This window comes from Myxine glutinosa, chromosome 1 (assembly GCF_964187855.1).
Source record: "Myxine glutinosa chromosome 1, kmMyxGlut1.1, whole genome shotgun sequence".
Classification (NCBI taxonomy): Eukaryota; Metazoa; Chordata; class Myxini; order Myxiniformes; family Myxinidae; genus Myxine; species Myxine glutinosa.
In genome coordinates this window covers 112,922,718-112,945,593 of record NC_136261.1, presented here as the reverse complement: position 1 = coordinate 112,945,593, position 22,876 = coordinate 112,922,718, and the positions used below count along the sequence as shown (strand labels likewise).

The window sequence follows — 22,876 nt, the reverse complement described above, 5'->3', positions numbered from 1 at the left end:
CACAGTGAGTTATTGAGTAAGAAACTGATGGTACCATCATAGGAATTATATGGTGTTTTGGTTGTGCAATTGAAAGTATATTGTTCTTGTGCTGTTATTCTTCTTGTGTGACATTAATACAATACTTGTTTTTTGGTAACAATCGGTTGGTGTGGTTTCACCATTGGTCATTGACACATAATAACACATCTTTCTGCCGTGACTCCTTTCGGGGCTCGGAGGTACACCGTGACCGGGGTTTGGGGAGGAGCACGTAACAACTGGTATATTGTTTTTGGCCCCATTTCTCAATGGTGAAGGATCACTTAAAAGTTATCATTTCCGGATCTTTACCAAAATCAAAACAATTTGTTTGTGTCACACACCCAACCTGTCCACCAAGTTTTGTTCAAATCCGTCCATAACCTTTTGAGATATTCTGCTCACAGACAGACAAACAGGATGAAAACATAACCTACGAGTATTTCCACAAAGTAGCACCTGTTGCTGGCTCCTCAATTTCTGTATAGATTGCAGTGGTAATAGGAATTGGACACACAAGTCGAGAACCTGACTGTTGAACTATTACCCTGATTGTTTCTTCCTTTAGAGCAACGCACCACCCAGCAGGGGCAGGTCTACTTCTTGCACACACAGACTGGTGTCAGTACGTGGCATGACCCACGTATTCCACGGTGAGTTCACGTAAAAAATCTCCGTGAATATTTCCTGCATTGCCTCTTTTGAAGCACTAATAAGGTCTCTTCCACTTCTTCCCCACCCTTAATATATTCTGCACAACCCAAATAACTTCCCTTGTAGAGATCTAAGCAACATTAGTTGTGAGGAATTGGGTCCTCTCCCTGCTGGCTGGGAAACCCGCAGCACTGCCACGGGCAGAGTTTACTTTGTCGATCACAACAACCGGACAACGCAATTCACTGACCCACGTCTCTCTGCAAACCTCCACCATATTCTCAAGTGAGGCCTTGTGAATGCTTTACCATCGACTACCTCTTTGTTGTCCATTTTGTCCATGTTCAATGATCTTTCAACAAGGTTGGAAACAACCTTGGTTATCTGCCAATTTCTTAATATGTCAACACCTGTTGTCTGGAGATGATCTTGTGTACTAGTAATTAGTCTTGGAGGAAATTAATCCTTGTAAAAAAACCATTTTGTTGATCCATCATCCTTCAAATGGTTTGATAAAGTTGTTAAAAGTTCATTTTTAGCTTTGACATTTTCTATTCCTGCTTATTAATTATATTGTAAAACATTCGAGTACACCATAAGGGTTTTTCACTTTGCTAAATGGTTTTGAGCCAAAAATAAGACCTTCAATGGTTTCAGGGCATTCACCTGCCCCTTTGAAAAATGTGTAACACTTAATGGAAATTGCCGTAGAAAAGGCCAAACATTTTTTAGCCCAGGTTTTGCTGGCACAGGATAATCATTATAGTTGGGGGATTTTTTGTCTTGCATAACATCACGTTTCAAGTCACGGATGAGGAAACTAGGCTATCTGAAATCCAAGTCCTGCTATAATTAAATCACTTTAACAACCATTTGCTGCTGTATCTGGAACAGCACATCAACATCCATTTTTCAGATTTCTATCCATTAGAGTGAAGAGATTTCAACATGCCACACCCCTGCATGAACTCACCCTTAAATCTGTGCTCTTGCAGTTGCCATTCCCAAGGTTCCTGTCCAGCACCTCCAGCTCCCAGCCAGCTTGCGTTACCGCCACCACCACCTCCACCACCAGAAGAGGAATGCCCCGTTCCACGTTACAAACGCGATTTGGTTCAGAAGCTGAAGGCATTGCGCCAGGAGCTGGCCCTTCAACAACCACAGGCTGGACATTGTCGCATTGAGGTTTCACGGGAGGAGATATTTGAGGTGAAACCCTCGATGCACGATTGATTTGTATTTTGTTTCAATTCATTCTGATTATTTTGGACACCGTACTATTGAAAGTAAATCGTTCTTATTTTCGACACAGGAATCTTACCGGCAGATAATGAAAATGAGAGCCAAAGATTTGAAAAAGAGGCTAATGGTGAAATTCCGAGCAGAAGAAGGTTTGGACTATGGAGGCGTAGCACGGTGAGATTCCCACATCAATTAAACTAACAAATGTGGGGGGTGGGATAATTGGAGGTTATGTTTTTTACGGTGTAGCCCAAAGGGCGAAGCCGCCTGGAACAGTGCTCGTCTGTCCGTATGTATGTCCCCTCAAACGTTCACCAATCAGAGCTGAGGATCTGGTCACATGACAAGGGTAATGTGAAGTCATTATGGCGGTACATCTGCTGACTCCACACACCGCCATTTTGATTTCTCTGCCGTTTAGGCCAAACATATCGTCGAACCTGTCATGTATCACAATCACCATGCTCTTCCTTTACGTTTTTCATTCAATGTGAAACACAAAAGTTTCTTGTTTAACAAATAGTTTCTTTAACTAACCGATTGTTAAAATGACCATCAAATATCGAAATCGTCGGCGTTACGGGTCTTCCAACAACACAGTATGTATAGGCCTTAGGCTTTATGCGTCCCCGTTTTTTTTGTTGTTGTTGTATACAAGATCGAGGCTCGTGTAAGAGCTAACATTAATCACTTTAAAAAAAAAAAACGGACACACAAAACATACAATAAAGGGAACGGGAGACAAGATGGGGAGAGAGAGGGAAGTACACAAGTACAACAGCATAGAACAGGGACATCGGGAGATCTGTGGGAGGGAGAGGGCTTGGGGGGAGGAGGCATGGGAAGTGGGGGAGGGGGGGGTTAGGGGGGGGGGGGAAGGGGAGGTGGGAGAGGTATAAAACACATGGACACTGCTATGACTTCCAGGAGAGAAGTTTGTATTTCAAAAAACTGGATCTGGGATGAATTAACAGAGGTAGAAAAGATCAAGGTTTTGGATCGGGGAAGATAAGAGATGGTGGTGAACAGCTGTTTTAAAGACATGTAGGGAGGAGTGGGATTGAAGAGAGTGAGGGAGTTTGTTGCAGAGGTGGGAGTAAAGAGGAATGAAAGAGTGAAGGTGAGCAGAGAGTCTTGATTTTGGCTGTTTCACCAGAAGAGGGTTGCTGGCAGATCTTGTGTGACAGAGCACAGATAGAGCTGGGGGAGCTAGGCCGGATAGGAGTCAGTAGAACACAGAAAGACTACCTACATGACTGTGGTGAGTGAGTGAAAGGCCCTCACAATCGGCTTCATCGCGGGAGATTCCAATGATTCTGAATGCTTTGGTTTCAACAGTGAAGCCAGCCAGCTAGGTGTGAGGCAGGAGCACCAGCCCAGAGGGGAGAGCAGTATTCCATTGAGCTGCGGATGAAAGCCTTGTATGTGGTGAGGAGCTGAGGTGTGCCAAGGAAGGACTTCACATGATGGAGGATTCCCAGTCGGCGACTGGCTTTGGAGGCCAGCTTGGAAATGTGGTTTTCCCAGGAAAGATCATGGCAGATAGTGAGACCCAAAAGCTTGAGTGACAGAACTTCTTGGAGAGGATTGTTGAGAAAGTAGATGGGAACAGTCGGTCTTTTCGGAGAGACATTGTAAGAGTGTGAGATTTGTCACGATTTAAAGACATGTTCCACTTGTTTGACCAGTCTGTGATTTTGTCCAGGTCTGCAGAGAGTGAGGAGGCTGCAGACTGCCGATCTGAGGGATGAGGAATGGAGCGGCAGAGAGTGGAGTCATCAGCAAAGAGATAGAGAGGATTTTCCAGAGAGTCGGAGAGATCATTGATGAAGACCAGAAAAAGCACAGGGCCCAGAACACTGCCTTGGGGAACTCCAGCCTGTCCTGGAAGGGGAGATGAGACAATTCCATTCAGGGCCACACGTTGACTACAACCAGACTACAACCAGCAGGCCATGTGTGGAGATTTCCATCAATACCATAGGAGGAGAGTTTGGTGAGCACAGCGGGGTGCCAGACCATATCGAAGGCACGTGATATGTCAAGGGAGACTGCTCTGATTTCCTGTTTGGCATTGAGGACATCCATTGTTGAGACAGCAGAAGCAGCATGTCCAGAGTAGAGTGGCCTGGTCTGAAACCAAATTTATGATCAGAGATCAAACCATTGGAGAAGAGGATGGATTTGATATCTGAAGCAATCATGGATTCCATTACTTTGCTGATAATTTGGAGCAGGCGGATTGGTCTGTAGTTGCATCGATCTGTTTTTGCACCGTTTTTGTGTCGAGCGGTAATGTTTGCTGATTTCCAAGCTGATGGCAAATGACCTTGAGCAAAAGATAGTCTGAAGAGAACAGAGAGGGTGTGAAAGAGCGGCAGAGCAGGATTTTAGGACCCGTGGGCCGATGCCGTCTGGTCCAGTTGTAGAATCAGAGTCGAGGTTTGACAGAAACTTCTCCACCTTGTCAGTAGAGAAGGACACAGAGTCCAGGAGCAGCTGGGTATGACTGGGTACGGTGGGTACAGAGAGGGACGGGTTTGGGACATAAGATTTAGAGGCAAACACAGAGTTGAGGCATTCAGCTTTTTCACGTGCGGTTTCAACTGTGTAGCCATTTGAGGTAAGGGAGGGGATGGAGGAGGAACAGACACCAGAAACAGATTTGACCAGATGCCACCAGGATTTAGAGGAAGGAGACAGGTTTGAGAGTTCAGTCTTGAGTGTGGAGAGATAGTGCTTCCTGGCTCTCCTGAGGGTAGACACACACTTGTTCCAAGCTTGGTGGAAGGAACTGAGATTGCCTTCAGTTGGATTAGCCTTCCAAGAGGCAAAGGCAAGTTGTTTCAGGGCAACTGCCTCACCACAAGATTCAGTGTACCATGGACGGGAGGAAGGGTAAGACAACTGAAGACGAGATGGGATAAATCTGTGCATGAGAGAGAGAGCAGTTTGCTTTGGAAGAATTCCCAGGAGGAGTTGATGTCAGAGGCAGTAGAGATGGAAGACCAGTCCAGATGATTGATGGTTGCTTGAAGACCATGCCAGTCGGCCTGAGTGAAATGCTAGACATGTCGACGCTGAGGAGGCTCTCTGAGAATGGCCAGAGAGATGTCCACTTTAAAAAGTACATGATCAGATGAACCGATTGGAGCAGAAGAAGAGCAGTAGACATTTGCAGGGAAGTTTGTCATAACCAAGTCTCGAAGAGAAGATGCTCCGTTGACTGAGATCCGAGTCGGGAAATTGACAGATTGTGTCAGTCCCAATGAGTCACAGAAGTCCTTTGCTGAGGTGTCATGGCTGGTGAGAGAGGAACCCACACCCAGCTACCTGGCATGATGACAGTTGAAGTCGCCACATATGAGGAAGCGAGAGTTTGGATGTGTTGATAGAAGTTGGTCCATGTTGTCAGACAGCGAGATGTAAATGGAGTCATCACTGTTTGGAGGACGGTACAAAACACATATGAACAAAAGGTGGGAGCGAAGAGGAAGCCGTAGCCAGAGGTACTTCTGGGGGTGGGGTGGAGAGAGGGCAGTGCTCGGAGAGTGAAGAAGAGAGTTTTTGATAAAGATAGCAATCCCACCACCAGGACGAGGCTCAGGTCTATCATGCCGGAGGAGGGAGCAACCAGGAAGAGATATTAAGGAATCGGAGACATCCTGAAGGAGGAAAGTTTCTGTTCCTCTTCAGGAACAAATTTTTTCAAATTTTCAGGAACTTCAGGAACAGGGTTTGTTCTTCAGGCCTCTTTTGGCCAATTTGCCCAGGTTTCTTAATGCAGTGGTATAGTTTTCATGATAATAATAATAATAATAACGTTAATAATAATAATAATATCGTAAATATAATTGTAACACTGCAACCCTTTGTCATGACTGCAAAGTTACTGGATTGAAGCGGTGTATGGTTGGTTCATTGTTGACTCGAAACATTGAATAAACCAGTGTCTCAATGCAATCTCTTCACTTCCATGGTGACCGACAGCTTGGAGACTTACAGTACTTCAAAACAAGTTAATACTTACATTATCTGCTAACTGGTATCCCCACCAAGGTCATATTATCCTCTTCAACTAAAGTATCAAACAAGCCCGGCTACACCGCTGTGAGACTTTTGGTCTTGTTTTTAAACAAAAAGTGCTTGTGCGCATGTATCCCATCCAATCTCATCCTGGACTATAGCTTCACAAGTGCCAACAGAGTATCTGCACCTGTTTTAAATTGCAGACTTGTATTTTGCTTTCAGACAGGAATATCTCATCCAACCCTCTTCCCTCCACCTCCAAAGCCATCCCTACTCACGGGCGTTATGCATGTGTTCTGATACTCTTAGGTTTGTGTAAAGTTGGTGTCCTTGTTATACTTTTTTGAGTATCCTTGTTGGCAATTTTTAAAATGAAAACCCTAATAGCAGCATACTAGCAGAATACTTTATTAAACGCAGGTTTTTGATAGAACAGATGTGGTTCTTTTTTTTGCAGTGAATGGCTCTACTTGCTGTCGCATGAGATGTTGAATCCATATTACGGCCTGTTCCAATACTCACGTAATGATATATACACACTTCAGATCAACCCGGATTCCGCTGTCAACCCAGTGAGTGTTTTTTGTCCTTTTATTTATTTCGGACCTTGAGCATCCAATTCCATCTCTCCTAAAGTGAATTTGCACATTTTGTGTTTGGTTACCGTCAATAACTCAACTTACCAAATCCTGTCGGAGCAGTGAAAATCAACCTAACAAGTTTGCTGGAACAGCAAAATAAAAGGTGTTCTCGATGGAGCGTCATGACTTCTGACTAAAGCATTATCATATTGTTATGTTTATGGGGCAGGGGTCTGTAGTTAGAATATAATGCTTTAGCACTGTTTGTATTTGTGTAGTCTTAGGACTTTGAACATGTATTAGGGACTTGGAACATGTGCTAAGGATAACTATCTGGCATACAGCGTTTTCTGAAAGAAGGGCCTTCTCCATTGTCAAATAGAGAGGTTACGGATGTCCTGTCACACGTCCTGTGTTAAGCTGGGTGAGAGGGATATGCTTCAAGCGTTCCCCACATCTGTGCCATTCATGCCTATCACACAACCTGGAGGAAGCACTGGCCCTCTTATGTTTAACCATCAAGGGGTGGGACCTGTCACATGGCTGTCCCTGACTTGCAGCAGGCAGGGAGGCTCGTGATTGGCCTCGATGCTTGGTGACATCTGTGCCGTCGATTGACTACCGCTGTTGCCATGCATGAGGGCAGCACACCATTGAACATCTCTTGCCAGGTGCTGATGTCACACCTTGGGGGCAAGTCCATAAAGATAGTGGCTCTGCTGTTTTGGGCGCTTCTTCTCTGGTGTCTGGTCTCTGGCTGCCTCTCTTGCTTGCTCGTTCATGGTGAGGTATGCCACATCACAAGCTGCAGCCATGTTGCACCACCAGCATGCTGTTCACTCTGGAGAGAAACTATCAGCCTTGAATTATCTCGCACAGTGCAGTGTGCAAGATAGTGTGTTTGGTGCTATAGACTTGGTTAGTTTCTTTGCTGTTAAAGTACAGTCGGCCCCCGACATTTGTGGGGATACGTTCCTGAAAAATGCCGCAAATGTTGGAACCGTCGATGTGGGGGCATTGTTTCAATGGGAAAAGGGGGGATAGGTTCCCAGCAGTTTGTGATTCATGGAAAATCCGCTAATGTCGAGGAAACTCCCATGAATGTCGAGGAAAATCCACGAATGTCATGGTGTTCACGAATTCTGTGCAGTAACTGGTGGGGGATGACGTGTTATGCAGCTGTTGGGATAACCCGCGAAGCTGTTCACAGTGTGAATGGTGGGATAACCCGCGAAGCTGTTATCAGTGTGAATGGTGGGATAACCCGCGAAGCTGTTCACAGTGTGAATGGTGGGATAACCCGCGAAGCTGTTATCAGTGTGAATGGTGGGATAACCCGCAAAGCTGTTATCAGTGTGAATGGTGGGATAACCGATGAAGCTGTTCACAGTGTGAATGGTGGGATATCCCGCAGAGCTGTTCACAATGTGAATGGTGGGATAACCGGCGAAGCTGTTATCAGTGTGAATGGTGGGATAGCCCACGAAGCTGTTATCAGTGTGAATGGTGGGATAACCCGCGGAGTTGTTATCAGTGTGAATGGTGGGACATCGCGCAAAGCTGTTCACAATGTGAATGGTGGGATAACCGGCGAAGCTGTTATCAGTGTGAATGGTGGGATATCCCACAAAGCTATTATCAGTGTGAATGGTGGGATAACCCACGAAGCTGTTATCAGTGTGAATGGTGGGATATCCCACGGAGCTGTTCACAATGTGAATGGTGGGATATCCCGTGAAGGTGTTCACAGTGTGAATGGTGGGATATCCCGTGAAGCTGTTCACAGTGTGAATGGTGTGATATCCCGAAGCTCGCTTATAGCGTGGCTAAAATATTTTTATGTGGCTGTGAAATGCTGTGAAAATGCGAGACACAGGGCCGCGAATGTAGAAGCAGGTTGCAGTTTATCAACCGCAAATACATGGAATTCATGAATGTTGGGACCGCGAATGTCCTGGTCCGACTGTATTGTGATAATTTATTGCATCCATCTTGTCTGAGATTCTAGGCTGTCTCTTTACCCCCGCCACCAAAGGTGGATGGAGGTTATGTTTTCACCCCTGTCTGTCTGTTTGTTTGTTTGTCCGTTTGTGAACAAAATATCTCAAAAAGTTGTGGACGGATTCGGACGAAATTTGGCAGAGATGTAGCGTATGTGATGAGGACGAAATTATTAGATTTTGGTGGAGATCCGGATTCGGATTCGGCTACTAGAATTTTTAAAGTGATTCTTCACCATTGGGAGATAGGGCCAAAAACTATATAAAGCAGGATACCTCAAAAAGTTGTGGATGGATTTGGATGAAACTTGATGCAGAGGTTGGGTGTCTGACAAGGACGATTCTATACGATTTTGGTGAAGATCTGAATATGGATTCCGATATGAGAATTATTTAATTCATAAGTGATGATTCACCATTGGGAGATAGGGCCAAAAACGATACATAGCAGGATATCTCAAAAACTTATGGATGGATTTGGACGAAACTTGTTGGGCACGTTGTGTGTGTGAAACGGAAGAATCGATTCAATTTTGGTGAAGATCCGGATCTGAATACAGCTAGTAGAATTTTTTAAGTGATTCTTCACCATTGAGTGATATGGCCAACCAGGCGGAGGTAGGTATATGCTCTCTACTGAGTGCTGTTCTAGTTTGTTTATGAAATGTATTTTTGTTCCTTAAGGCTGCCTGTCTGTTCCTGCCATCCTTCCCCACTGATTTGGTTTATTGGTCACCCCTGGAGGATTAAATTAAGGCTTATTCTAATATTAACAAGCGTTACGCCTAGGTCCCCCGTCGGGGAAGTGATGTGAGTTGACAAAGTGGAAGACGCAGAAAACATGCTATGATATGATATTTCGCTCACAAGGTTCAGACATACATGGCGGCGGCCATCTTGAATTTTGACGTGGCGATCCAATTTTCAATAGCGTTCTTCCTTATGCGTAGATACACCCACACACCAGATTAGAAGTTAGTACTTCGCTTATTTTTCAAGATATTTCGCTCACAAGGTTCAGACATATATATGGTGGCGGCCATCTTGGATTTTGACGTGGCGACCCAATTTTCAATAGCGTTCTTCCTTATGCCTAGATACACCCACACACCAGATTATAAGTTGGTACTTCGCTTATTTTTCAAGATAAACCGCTTACAAGGTTCAGAGACGTACATGGCGGTGGCCATCTTGGATTTTGATGTGGCGACCCAATTTTCAATAGAGTTCTTCCTTATGCCTAGATACACCCAAACACCAGATTGGAAGTTGGTACTTCGCTTACTTTTCAAGATATTTCGCTCAAAATGTTCAGACATATATATGGTGGCGGCCATCTTGGATTTTGACGTAGCGACCCAATTTTCAATAGCGTTCTTCCTTGTGCCTAGATACACCCACACACCAGATTAGAAGTTGGTACTTCGCTTATTTTTCAAGATATTCCGCTCACAATGTTCAGACATACTTGGCGGTGGCCATCTTGGATTTTGACGTGGGTTGCACCCACACAACAAATTTGAATGCGGGCCTTCGCTTACGCCTGCACGCACGGACACACGGACGGAGGGGAAAACCATAGTCCCCCTTTCGCTCCGCTGTGCGACGGGGGACAATAACCGACATGGTTAACACCACATTCAGAATCCAGGGACATTCTAAATACTGCTTAGGTGTGATACCCGTTTAACTCAGTCATCCATAGAGGGATCTCCATTGTGCTTGGTGTCCATGCCAGCTGTAGTTATGTTTGTGGTTGACATGTGGATGTACACACGACTATTTATGTATCAAAGGTGATCACGTGCATATGTCTGAAGCACTGTAGACATTCTTATTTGCAGCAGCAGACATTCTTATTTTCACTGTCAAATATGCAAATCACACAAATGTTCATTATTTGTGAATGCCAACACAAGAGATCTCCCTATTTTTCTAAGGAACCCATGCTGAACTTAAACTTTGGGCTTATTAAAGTGGAAGAATTTTACTTGTACACGTACAATCTTGGGAATAATTAAGTTGTAGGAAAGCATCACTGATTGATGGCAAGGAAATTTGATGCAATAGCGTGATCGGGACAGGTTTAGTGTGTACAAAGCAACAGTAAGTTGCTTGTACTTGGTCCACTCATTTTTAAACCCAGTCATACACTGAAGTAATTTGTCATTTAGTATCCTTGGTGATTCACCCAACCTTTGCTTTGGCTTTGCCCAAAAGTTGTTTCAGCTCACCTTGTAGTCAGATGTCGGCCTAACGTTTGTTTGTGAAGATTATTTTGCTTGATTTCACCCTGTAATCTCCATTAAATCTGGCATTTAGGCTTTCTTATCGAGCATGTTGCATAAATATTAAACTTTGTTTTCCATGCCAGAGATTCTTCTTTCTCAGTCAACAGAATAAGAGACTTGGTGTCTGTGATGTTACTTTGACTGCAACTGGCACCAAATCAACATTTTTAGATTTGACTAGTAATCGGCATCCACAACCCTCATTGACCATGTTGTGGAACGTTGGCCGAGGCCCTCACTTTTTTTTTCCCCGCAATCACTTTTTCACCTTTAAATTTGTTTTCTTTGCAACTGCTTCAGCGGTTGACACAAACCTTTTAGCAATGGAGCACATGGAGAATTTTTAACAAAGTTACAATAATTGGATGGAAAATGTGGCAAGTGTTCCAAAAAGTCAGTTTTCTGTAGGCATGGGTTGAATGGTGTTTCACGTATCAGGAATAAATGGCCTCGACCTCAATTCCCTCAGTTTTGCCCAAATAATACCAAAAACGAGTTGGAAAGAAGTACACAATACAAATGCTTTGCCCTACTTGATTATTAGTTTGATGTTCATGGCCATTGTTTTGTTTGGTTTGAAAATAACTCAAATGGGTGGGAAAAAAAAGATTTACCAATAGTCCATGAGCTAGAGGGGCCCACCTAGCACCCCCTCCCCCCCTCCCCCCCCTCACTCCCCACCAATCAACAAACTATATTTTTTGGAAACTTTGAAATGTACTGTTTGAGAAATTATATGTTAACATGCGATAAACTGGGACTCATGGATACCATTTCACTAGAACAGGACATTTGCGTCCATTTGCATTCCTGAAAATAGTATTCAGGAAGAAATTAAACATAGGCTATCAACAAGTAGGCTAGCCCAACACGTAACAGTAATCTAAATCTGCAAGCCGTTCAGCATCATCTTCGTCGTTTTCCACTTCGACCTCCATATTGGCCTCTGGATCTTCGTCGGCGTATTCCGGCTCAAACTGATATGGTTGAACACCAAATTCTCTCCGTTCTATATCAAATTCTTCTACAATACTTTCCTCAGCCTCTGATAGGTATTCATTGGCTGAAATGTCCGACAGATCGGAGGAAATATCGAGCGATTCGGAGTCAGAAACTTCTTCTTCTGCCATGTCTGCCATGTTTATGCACTGTGTATTGGTTTATACCAATATTTGTATGAAAAGTGTAAACAACGTTTCATGATTGAAGAGCCCCTTTAAAGTATGTACGGAACCATACATTGAGAGATTATGAACCCCCCTTTCATTCAAGAAAAAAAATGGTATTATAATCATAAACACAGGCTCGAATGCGAGTGTACTGTCACTGTGTGTCCCCAAAGACACTTGCAATGCATAGGCCTAGGCCTACACTAAATCATTAATGACGTTTGTGTCATGTATAAAATGTGGGCTATCCAACTCCCCCTCCCCCCTTCCCGGGAATTGTTTATGTATAGACTTATTTCGGGGTCTAGCGGAACATGCCTGCCATAAATATAAATAAATTGGCCAAAATTCTACGAAACGCCGACGTACAGTGACGAGTGCATTTGTACACCACACTCAGTAGCTGCAGCCTGCGTGTCTGTGGCTACGCCATGATACAGGCACAAGGCGATCGGGTTTTTACCGTTTTATCGATCAAACAAAGTCACTACTGCAATACCACTCGCTTGATATAAATATTCCTCGCATATTTAACCGAAACTATCAACAAGTAGGCTAGCCCAACACGTAACAGTAATCTAAATCTGCGAGCCGTTCAGCATCATCTTCGTCGTTTTCCACTTCGACCTCCATATTGGCCTCTGGATCTTCGTCAGCGTATTCCGGCTCAAACTGAAATGGTTGAACACCAAATTCTCTCCGTTCTATATCAAATTCTTCTACAATACTTTCCTCAGCCTCTGATACGTATTCATCGGCTGAAAAGTCCGACAGATCGGAGGAAATATCGAGCGATTCGGAGTCAGAAACTTCTTCTTCTGCCATGTCTGCCATGTTTATGCACTGTGTGCACCGCGATCAGCTGAGATCTATACCTCGTGTGACGTCACAGTGACATCACAAGGATTCCAGAACTAGCTTTTTTTTTTATCGTGCCTTTTAAAAAACGCATTTTACAACTAATTTAGCGTCGAATTTTTTTTCCTTTTAAAAAATTTAACATTACCTAATTCTAAAGATTTAAATAATTTAAAAAAATTTGGGTCTGGAGTCTTCCTTTAAATGAAATGTCGATGAAATGTTTCATGTAATTAAAATGCTATTTGAAAAACGTTTTATGTCTTTTCTTTTGCCAGGAACACCTGTCGTACTTCCACTTTGTGGGCAGAGTAATGGGCATGGCCGTGTTCCACGGACACTACATCGATGGTGGCTTCACCTTGCCCTTCTACAAACAATTGCTTGGAAAGCCTATCACGCTAGGAGACATGGAAGCGGTAGATCCAGACTTACACAAGTCTCTCGTATGGATCCTGTGAGTCTGGCCTGCAATGTATATAATCTGAGCATTATCTCCAAAATCACTAACCTCCTCATAAAAATATCAAAAGTTGAAAACGTGTTCTGATATTTGGTTAAAATTGTAATGCTGATATTTGGTTCATATTTGCATTATTCTACATGCCTGCTTTCATTTAGAGTAATGCAAAGTTCATCGAAATAAATGATAGATGTAAATATTAATTAAAGTTGCTATTATAACTACCTTATTCATGTAGTCCATTGGTTCATGAGCTGATTGGCACGATGGCAAAGATCTCTCACCAGAGTGGATATGGATCTGACTATACCATCTGATGTAAAACATGCTTTCCTAGATTTTAAATAATAAAAAACATGTTAAAACAATTTCTTTAAATATTTCTTTAAAAAATCAAAAAAACTAAATAAAAACCTTCCATTTCTTCCACTCTATACCTTTCCCGTCCATTCAACTCCCTCCCTTAAACTCCCTCTCGTCTCTGCCCCTCTCGTCCCTCTAACTCATTCTTCCGTCCATATACCACCTTCCCCCATCCCTCCAACTCCCTTCAATTTCCTCGTACATGTTGCACCTCCATCTTTGAATCTGGATGAAATTATTAGGAAGATAGGAGTCATACTTTTGACGTATACTGCCAAACGAACAATCTCCAGTTGTATATCATGAACCAGTCTGAATTCAAATTTCAGGGAGGACTACTTTGTAAAACTAGATGGTATTCATGGAATACTTAATTAATTTAACATGAAATTAATTAATTATTTAATTAAACTTAATTAATTTAATTTTAAGTGTACCCCGGTTTAGAATAGGTACACCGTATCCCTGCGTGTCGTAAAAAAAAAAAACCACCTTGAGGCCATTTTCCCCCGCAAGCGGGGGTTGGCCTTTTTTCAGGGACCGTGGTTGTTGTTTTTTTTTTTTGGTCCCCTTTTTGAAGCAATGTTTTACGGCCGGATGCCCTTCCTGCCGCCAACCCTTTTTGTCACCTTTTTACGACAAACAGGGAATTACCAGTGAACTGGTACTCAATTTGCCGGCCTCGGAAGGATGACAGGCTGAGTCAACCCCCCTGGCGTTAATTCAGCGATCGACCGGGATTCAAACCCAGGATCCTAGGATCCTAAGCTGGCACCCTAGCCGCTAGCCCAACACCAGTCGTAAGAGGCGACTAAAAGGGTTGGCGTCAGGAAGGGCATCCGGCCATAAAAACATTGCCTCAAAAAGAGAACCATGACAATTACAACTACATATGGGCAGGGTACAGCCCGAAGTACCCCGTGGGGGACCCCACTCCCTCTCGTCAAAACTCAAGGTGGGGAACCCGATCGAAGCAAGGGTGGAAATCACTCCATTTATGACGACGAAACGTCTGATGCCCGAATGTAGGGACATGGAATGTAGGGACAATGACAGGGAGATCAGGAGAAGTGGTGGAAGTATTGGTCAGAAGAAGAGTGGACACTGGACATATGTTGTGTGCAAGAGACGAGATGGAAGGGAAGTGGTGTGAGAATGGTGAAGGGTAGGCAGGGACAGAAATACAAGTTTGTGTGGCAAGGGTGCGCGGAGGGCGTGCATGGTGTTGGTGTCCTGTTTTCTGAGGAGTTTGTAGACAGTGTGGTGAGTGTGACTAGAGTGAGTGATAGGTTGATGATGGTGAAAATGATGATTGGAAAGCTCTTGGTGAACGTCATCTCGAGATATGCTCCGCAGGTTGGTCGGAGCGATGAAGAGGACACGTTCTGGTGTGCAATAGAGAAGCTGATGGAAAATGTGAAAGATGAGGAAGTTGTTGTGGTAGGAGGAGACCTAAATGAACATATGGGAAGGAGTATGGATGGTTTTGAGGGAGTTCATGGGGGTTATGGATATGGTGTGAGAAATGGAGAAGGTGAAAGGATTTTGGAGTTTGCTGATGGAGCTGATTTGTTGATTTGTAATACTCCGTTCCAGAAAGAGGATAATAAGCTTGTTACATACACGTCAGGTGGGTCGGCGACAACCGTTGACTACCTGATGGTGCATAGGTGAGATAGGGGGCACCTCCGGGACACAAAGGTGATCCCGGGGGAGGAGGCTGTTTCACAGCACCACTTGGTTGTCTGCGACATAAGGGTGAAAGTTGCGAGGAGAGCTCGGCGGGTGAAATACGAACCGAGAATGAAGGTGTGGAGGTTGAAAGAGGTGACAGGAAGGGAGGCATTAAAAGAGAGGCTGAGTAGGGTAGAGCATGATGTGGTTGAGCTTGAAAGTGGTTGGATGTCAATGAAAGATAGTCTGTTGGGAGCCGTTGGTGAGGTATGTGGATGGACAAAAGTACCACCGAGGCACTCGGAAACATGGTGGTGGGATGATGAAGTTGGAAAGAGGATTGACGAGAAGAGGAAGAAGTTCAAGGAGTGGCAGAAGGCGAAGGGTATGGGGGCAGAAAAAGCAGAACATGAAAGTTATAAGGCAGCCAATAAGGCTGCAAAGAAAGAGGTAGCAAAGGCACAGGAGGCATGTAGGAAAAATGTTCGGAGAATGCTTGGATTCGGAAGAGGGTCAGAGAGCGGTATTCAGGATTGCAAAGCAGATAGCGAAAGAGAGGTGTGATGTGATGGGGGTGAGTTGCTTGAAGGATGAAGTGGGACAAATCGTTGTGGACCCAGATGGAATTAAAGAAAGATGGAAGAGATATATGGAAATGCTGTTGAATGCAGAGAATGAATGGGATGGCAACAAAGACAGTAACTCAGTTTTAGGACCGGCAGAGAAGATAATTGAGAAGGAAGTTGAGGAAGCGATAAAAGCAATGAAGAGAAGAAAAGCGGGAGGGCCGACGGGAGTTGTGGGAGATATGTTGAAGGCAGCGGGAAGTTGGGGTGTGAAGAGAATGACAGAGATCTGTAATCTGGTGGTGAAAGAAGGCCGCATTCCAGTGGATTTGGAACTGAGTACCCTCGTCCCTCTATACAAGGGGAAAGGTGACCCTCTGGACTGTGGCTCATATTGAGCGATAAAGTTATTGGAGCATGGAATGAAGGTATTGGAAAGGGTGTTGGAGAGGAGGATAAGGAAGAAAGTGAAGATTGACGAAATGCAGTTTGGATTTATGCCAGGAAGAGGAACGACAGACGCGCTTTTTATTGTAAGGCAGTTGCAGCAGAAGTACATGGAGAAGAGGAAGAAGTTGTTTCATGGGTTTGTTGATCTGGAGAAAGCATTCGATAGGGTTCCACGCGAAGTAGTGACATGGGCATTGAGGAAGTTAAGAGTGGAGGAATGGTTGATCAGAGTAGTGATGGCAATGTACAAAACAGCACGCACAGCTGTAAGGACGAAGGACGGGAACAGTGGTGAGTTTGAGGTGAAGGTGGGAGTGCATCAGGGGTCAGTACTAAGTCCACTACTATTTGTAGCTGTGATGGATGTGCTGGCTCAGAACGTAAAGGAGGGTTTGCCGTGGGAGTTGTATGCAGATGATCTGGTGTTGATTGCGGAAAGTATGGACGGACTGAAGGAAAAGATGAACAAGTGGAAGGAATGTATGGAGACAAAAGGTCTGAAGGTGAATATCGGAAAGACGAAGGTAATGGCAAGTGGTAAAGCATGTGGTGAGGTGGAAAGAACTGGGAAGTGGCCGTGTGCTGTGTGCAGGAAGGGTGTCGGAGTGAACTCCATTCAATGTACAATGTGCGCTGAGTGGGTTCATCAAAAATGTAGTGGTCTGAGAGGGTCATTAACCAGTGTGGCAGCTGCATTAAAATGTAAGGTGTGCACAGAGGGAGCTGCAGATGGAGGAAATGTTGAGTTGGATCTTGGAGACGGCGTGAAGCTGGAAGGTGTGAAAACATTTTGCTACCTCGGACGCGGGCTGAATGGAGAAGGTGGATCACACTCGGCAATGGTTGCTCGAGTGAGATGTGCATGGAAGAAGTTTCAGGAACTGAGTGGCGTGCTGATGAGGAGGGGAGTGTCGTTGAAGCTGAAGGGAAAGGTGTATGCTGCATGTGTGAGAAGTGTTATGATTTATGGGAGCGAGACATGGGTAATGAACATAGAGCAGCAACGAAGGCTGGAAAGGGTGGAAATGCGAATGGTTCGGTGGATGTGTGGAGTATCGTTGAGAGAGAGGAAGACAAATGATGAATTGCGAAAGATGATGGGAATAGAGCCTGTGATTGATGCTGTGAAGAGAAACAGGTTGAGATGGTTTGGTCATGTGTTGAGGAAGGATGAAAGTGACTGGTTGAGAAGTGATGGAAATGAATGTAGAAGGAAGTAGAGGACGGCAAAGACCGAGAAAGACTTGGCTAAAGATGGTGGAAGAAGAAATGCGGGCAAGGGGGTTAACAAGGGGAGATGCAGAAAATAGGGCAAAATGGGGAAGATCGTCATGGGGACCGCAAGGCTAACCCCCGCTCTAACAGGGAAAATGGCCTTAAAATGCATGTTGTATACCTCTGTCATGCTGAACAGTTTACGTTTGGTATCCCAATTTTTGGCAGGATCTGGATTCTGAACTGAAGCAGAATCCAATCGGTTTGTTCTTGTCACCAAACGAACTCTTACACCAAGTTTTGTTGTAATACATCCATAACTGATCAGACTAAGCGTTGTCCCTGTCGAATTATGACGTCATAATTATGGCAACAATGACGTCATCGTTAACAACACCTATTCCCCATATGGAGTTATTTACAATGAGCCACGTTTCAATTTTTAAAATGCTGACACTGCACACACTTTAATTTAATGAAATGCAGACACAAATGTTATATTTTCGTCAAAAATCGTCGGAATTTCGCCAAATCTGTTTTGGTTGTGTTAATATACCCCAGCGATTGACAAATCTGAAATCAGAATTTTCTTTGACGTCAAAATGATCCCGTCACTCCGTACTTTGACTGCTTGTCATGTGCAGTGTGATAATTAATTCCATGCCCACTCTAGAACTCTTCTTCTTCACGCAATAACAACTTCTAGCTTCCAGACCGTACATTCAATCATCTTGAAATTTTGCACACTTGTAACACTTCATTACCTCTACTACAATATAAAGTTTCATGTCGATCAATGAAGCGGTACAAGTTATAAATTTTTTAATATTTTCGTTTAATTATTTATATCTGCCAAACCACGTCACCTGTCGCAAATTCCAAAAGATCATTTTAGTAGACTGATATGCTGAACACATCTGTGAAGTTTCCCCTCGATCGGATCAAAAATGAGGGAGGAGCTAGGTTTTAAAAGTTTATGCTTAAAAACGTCATAACTCCGAAACCATGTGACGCATGACGTCATGCTCACTGACCTTTTTGTTCGTCATGGGTATGCGAGTCTGCCTGCAAAGTTTGGCCTCGATCTGTTCAGTCGTTTTTGGAGAAAATTGGATTTTAGTGGTTTTTCAGGCTTTTCACTCAACAATATGGCGGCCGAACCACGTGACCTACGACTTCATTATAATTTTATTTCTGCATCAATTTATACCGAGAAGATGCTCAAGAAATTTCATCCTGATCAGATAAAGTTTTTTACTTGTCGAATTATGACGTCATAACGGCGGCACTTATGATGTCATCATTCACATATGTTATTCCACATAGAGAGTTCTTTGCAATGAGACCTGTCTCAATTATTTCTGTGCAGTGGTTTTTGAGATATAGAGGTGCAAAGTTTTTTGTTTTCTCCAAGATGGCGCCCGTACCACGTGACTTATGACGTCATAGTATTCACTAAAATATTCTACAGGACGAGGCCCTCCTATGGTGAAAATTTCATGTCAATCAGACCAATGGTTGCCGAGAAAATGAATTTTTAAAATGCTGACACGGCACACACTTTACTTTACTGAAATGCAGACACGTACGTACGTACTCGAATGCTTAACCCTGCCTTGCGCTTCGCGAGCGCAGGGTAATTCAGGAGAAAGTGGGGAATATTGTTGCTTATGAGGGTGGGCAGAGAGGCATTGAAGTTTGATGACCAGCAAAAGTGATATTGCACCATATGTTTTGCTTAGCGCTGGCTAACCGGTTCATGCTTATTGCACCTTGTGAAGTGGAGTTTTTTTTTTCTTCTGTTTTGTTCACGGACACAGCGAGAATGACATAACAGGTGTGCTGGAGAATGCATTCTGCGTGGAGCACGAGGCATTTGGACAGATTGTACAGCACGAGCTGAGGCCCAATGGGCAGAACCTGCCAGTCACGGAGGATAACAAGAAAGACTACGTCAGGTGCGATGAGTTCTGAACTCAGGAGCTATGCAATGCTTTCTGTAATGTTTAAAACAATGTGTCTTCTTGCCATTGAAATGGTCTTGTCTGGTGTTTGTCATGACAAGCTTCATGTGTTTGTTGCTTTATGTTGTCAGTAAAATGCTGATGGTGGTGTTTCTAATTTGATGCCACAGGCTCTACGTCAGTTGGCGCTTTTTGCGAGGAATAGAGGCCCAGTTCCTATCGTTGCAGAAGGGTTTCCACGAACTAGTGCCTCAGCACTTGCTCCAGCCTTTTGATGAAAAGGAACTTGAGGTAAGAACTTTGGTTGATTTCAAAAATTTCAATTATGGTTTGTTTTTTGTTTTTGTTTTTGTATACAAGATCGAGGCTCGTGAAAGAGCTAACATTAATCACACAAAAAGACAAACCGACACACAAAACACAAAAAACAAGGCGAGCGGTAGACAAGATGGGGAGAGAGGGGGAAGGACACAAAAGAGAGGGGGAAGGACACAAACACAACATTTGAGAGCAGGGACATCGGGAGGACTTGGGGGGAGGTGGGAGAGGATTAAAACATATGAACACTGCAAGGACTCTGGGGTGAATTACCGGGGGTAGAAAAGATCAAGGTTTTCGATGGGGGAAGATAAGAGATGGTGGTGAACAGCTGTTTTAAAGACCTGGAGGGAGGAGTGGGATTGAAGGGAGTGGGGGAGTTTGTTCCAGAGGCGGGAGAAAAGGGGAATGAAAGAGTGAAGGTGAGCAGAGAGCCTAGACTTTGGCAGTTTAACCAGAAGAGGGTTGCAGGCAGATCTTGTGCGACCTGAAGGAATATTGGGGGGACAGAGCACAGAGAGAGCTGGGGGAGCAAGGCCGGAGAGGAGTCGGTAGAAGACAGAAAGACCACCAACCTGCCTACGGTGAGTGAGTGAAAGGCCCTCGGCGTTGACTACATCGCAGGAGATTCCAATGATTCTGAAAGCTTTGGCCTCAACAGCGTGAAGCCGAGCAAGGTGTGAGGCAGGAGCACCAGCCCAGAGGGGGGAACAGTATTCCATTGAGCTGCGGATGAAAGCCTTGTATGTGGTGAGGAGCTCAGGTGTGCCAAGGAAGGACTTCGCACGACGGAGGATGCCCAGTCGGCGACTGGCTTTGGAGGCCAGCTTGGAAATGTGGTTTTCCCAAGAAAGATCATGGCAGATAGTGAGACCCAAAAGCTTGAGCGACAGAACTTCTTGGAGAGGATTGTTGAGAAAGTAGATGGGAGGGTTGTCCAGTCGGTCCTTTCGGAGAGACATTGTAAGAGTGTGAGATTTGTCAGGATTGAAAGACATGTTCCACTTGTTTGACCAGTCTGTGATTTTGTCCAGGTCTGCAGAGAGTGAGGAGGCTGCAGACTGCCGATCTGAGGGATGAGGAATGGAGCGACAAAGAGTAGAGTCGTCAGCAAAGAGATAGAGAGGATTTTCAAGAGAGTCAGAGAGATCATTGATGAAGACCAGAAAAAGCACAGGGCCCAGAACACTACCTTGGGGAACTCCAGCCTGAACAGGAAGAGGAGATGAGAGAAACCCATTCAGGGCCACACGTTGACTACGACCAGAGAGGAAGTCCGCCAGCCATGCGTGGAGATTTCCATGGATACCAAAGGAGGAGAGTTTGGAGAGCAGAGCAGGGTGCCAGACCGTATCGAAAGCACATGAAATGTCAAGGGAGACAGCTCTAATTTCCTGTTTGGCGTTGAGGACCTCCATCCATTGTTGAGAAAGCAGAAGCAGCATGTCCAGAGTAGAGTGACCAGGTCTGAAACCAAATTGATGATCAGAGATCAAGCCATTGGAGAAGAGGAAAGATTTAATATCTGAAGCAATGATGGATTCCATGACTTTGCTGATAATTGGGAGAAGGCTGATTGGTCTGTAGTTGCTGGGATCTGTTTTTGCACCTTTTTTGTGCAAAGCGGTGATGTTGGCTGATTTCCAAGCAGATGGCAGATGACCTTGAGCAAAAGAGAGGGTGAAGAGAACAGAAAGAGGGAGTGAAAGTGCAGAAGAACATGATTTTAGGACCCGTGGGCTGATGCCGTCAGGACCAGTTGCAGAATCAGAGTCGAGGGTTGCCAGAAACTTTTCCACCTTGTCAGGAGGAAAGGACACAGAGTCCAGGAGCAGCTGGGTATGACGGTACGGTGGGTACAGAGAGGGATGGGTTTGGGACACAAGATTTAGAGGCAAACACAGAGTTGAGGCATTCAGCTTTTTCACGTGCGGAGTCAGCCGTTAAGCCGTTTGAGGTGAGGGAGGGGATGGAGGGGGAACAAACACCAGAAACAGATTTGACCAGACACCACCAGGATTTGGAAGAGGGAGACAGATAAGAGAGTTCGGTCTTGAGAATGGTGAGATATTGTTTCCTGGCTCTCCTGAGGGTAGACACACACTTGTTTCGGGCTTTGTGAAAGGAAATGAGATTTCCTTCCGTTGGATTTGCTTTCCAGGAGACGAAAGCAAGTTGTTTCAGGGCAACAGCCTCACCACAAGATTCCGTGTACCATGGACGGGAGGAAGGGTATGACAACTGAAGACGAGATGGTATAAATCTGTGCATGAGAGAGAGCAATTTACTTTGAAAGAATTCCCAGGATGAGTTGATGTCAGAGGCGGTAGAGATGGGAGACCAGTCCAGATGATTGATGGCTGCTTGAAGACCGTGCCAGTTGGCCTGAGTGAAATGCCAGACTCGTCGACGCTGAGGAGGCTCTCTGAGAATGGTCAGAGAGATGTCCACTTTGACAAGCACATGATCAGATGAGCCGATTGGAGCAGAAGAAGAGCAGCAGACATTTTCAGGGAAGTTTGTCATAACCAAATCCAGAAGAGAAGATGCTCCGTTGACTGAGATCCGGGTCGGGAAATTGACAGATTGTGTGACAGGTAATTTCAAAATTCAAGATAAGGAGATTGGTGAGTGGTTGTCATTTTTTTTAAATCATAAAATTATAAATGTTTTAACCTTGTTTTCTTCAAATCCTTTTCCCCTCATCCACATGTCTCCCAAAATAGCTGATCATTGGAGGCCTTGGAAAGATCGATGTTGCAGACTGGAAAGCAAATACGCGGCTCAAACACTGCTCCAATGAGAGCTCTGTAGTTCGCTGGTTTTGGCAAGCAGTAGAGTCGCTCGATGAGGAGCGTCGTGCCCGGCTCCTCCAGTTTGTCACAGGCTCGTCGCGTGTCCCCCTTCAAGGCTTCAAGGCATTACAAGGTGGGAGTCATTGTGACGGCAGTATGGACTCGCAGCAAAATGCATTGGGTTGTATTCAAACAATGACTACCACAATGCTATGTAACCTTT

The 22,876-nt window shown here is 44.5% G+C and overlaps 1 protein-coding gene across 2 annotated transcripts in view; it reads left to right on the top strand.

Moving 5' to 3' along the window:
• Positions 1 to 22,876, top strand: part of SMURF2 (SMAD specific E3 ubiquitin protein ligase 2) — a 102,910-nt gene that overhangs the window by 73,470 nt on the left and 6,564 nt on the right. For both annotated transcript variants that reach the window (XM_078776163.1, XM_078776169.1), the window contains exons 9-17: positions 590 to 674; positions 802 to 960; positions 1,671 to 1,884; positions 1,988 to 2,091; positions 6,404 to 6,518; positions 13,124 to 13,302; positions 19,397 to 19,534; positions 19,711 to 19,831; positions 22,585 to 22,786. In XM_078776163.1, the coding sequence (XP_078632289.1) occupies positions 590 to 674; positions 802 to 960; positions 1,671 to 1,884; positions 1,988 to 2,091; positions 6,404 to 6,518; positions 13,124 to 13,302; positions 19,397 to 19,534; positions 19,711 to 19,831; positions 22,585 to 22,786 (1,317 nt within the window). The remainder of the gene's footprint in view (positions 1 to 589; positions 675 to 801; positions 961 to 1,670; positions 1,885 to 1,987; positions 2,092 to 6,403; positions 6,519 to 13,123; positions 13,303 to 19,396; positions 19,535 to 19,710; positions 19,832 to 22,584; positions 22,787 to 22,876) is intronic.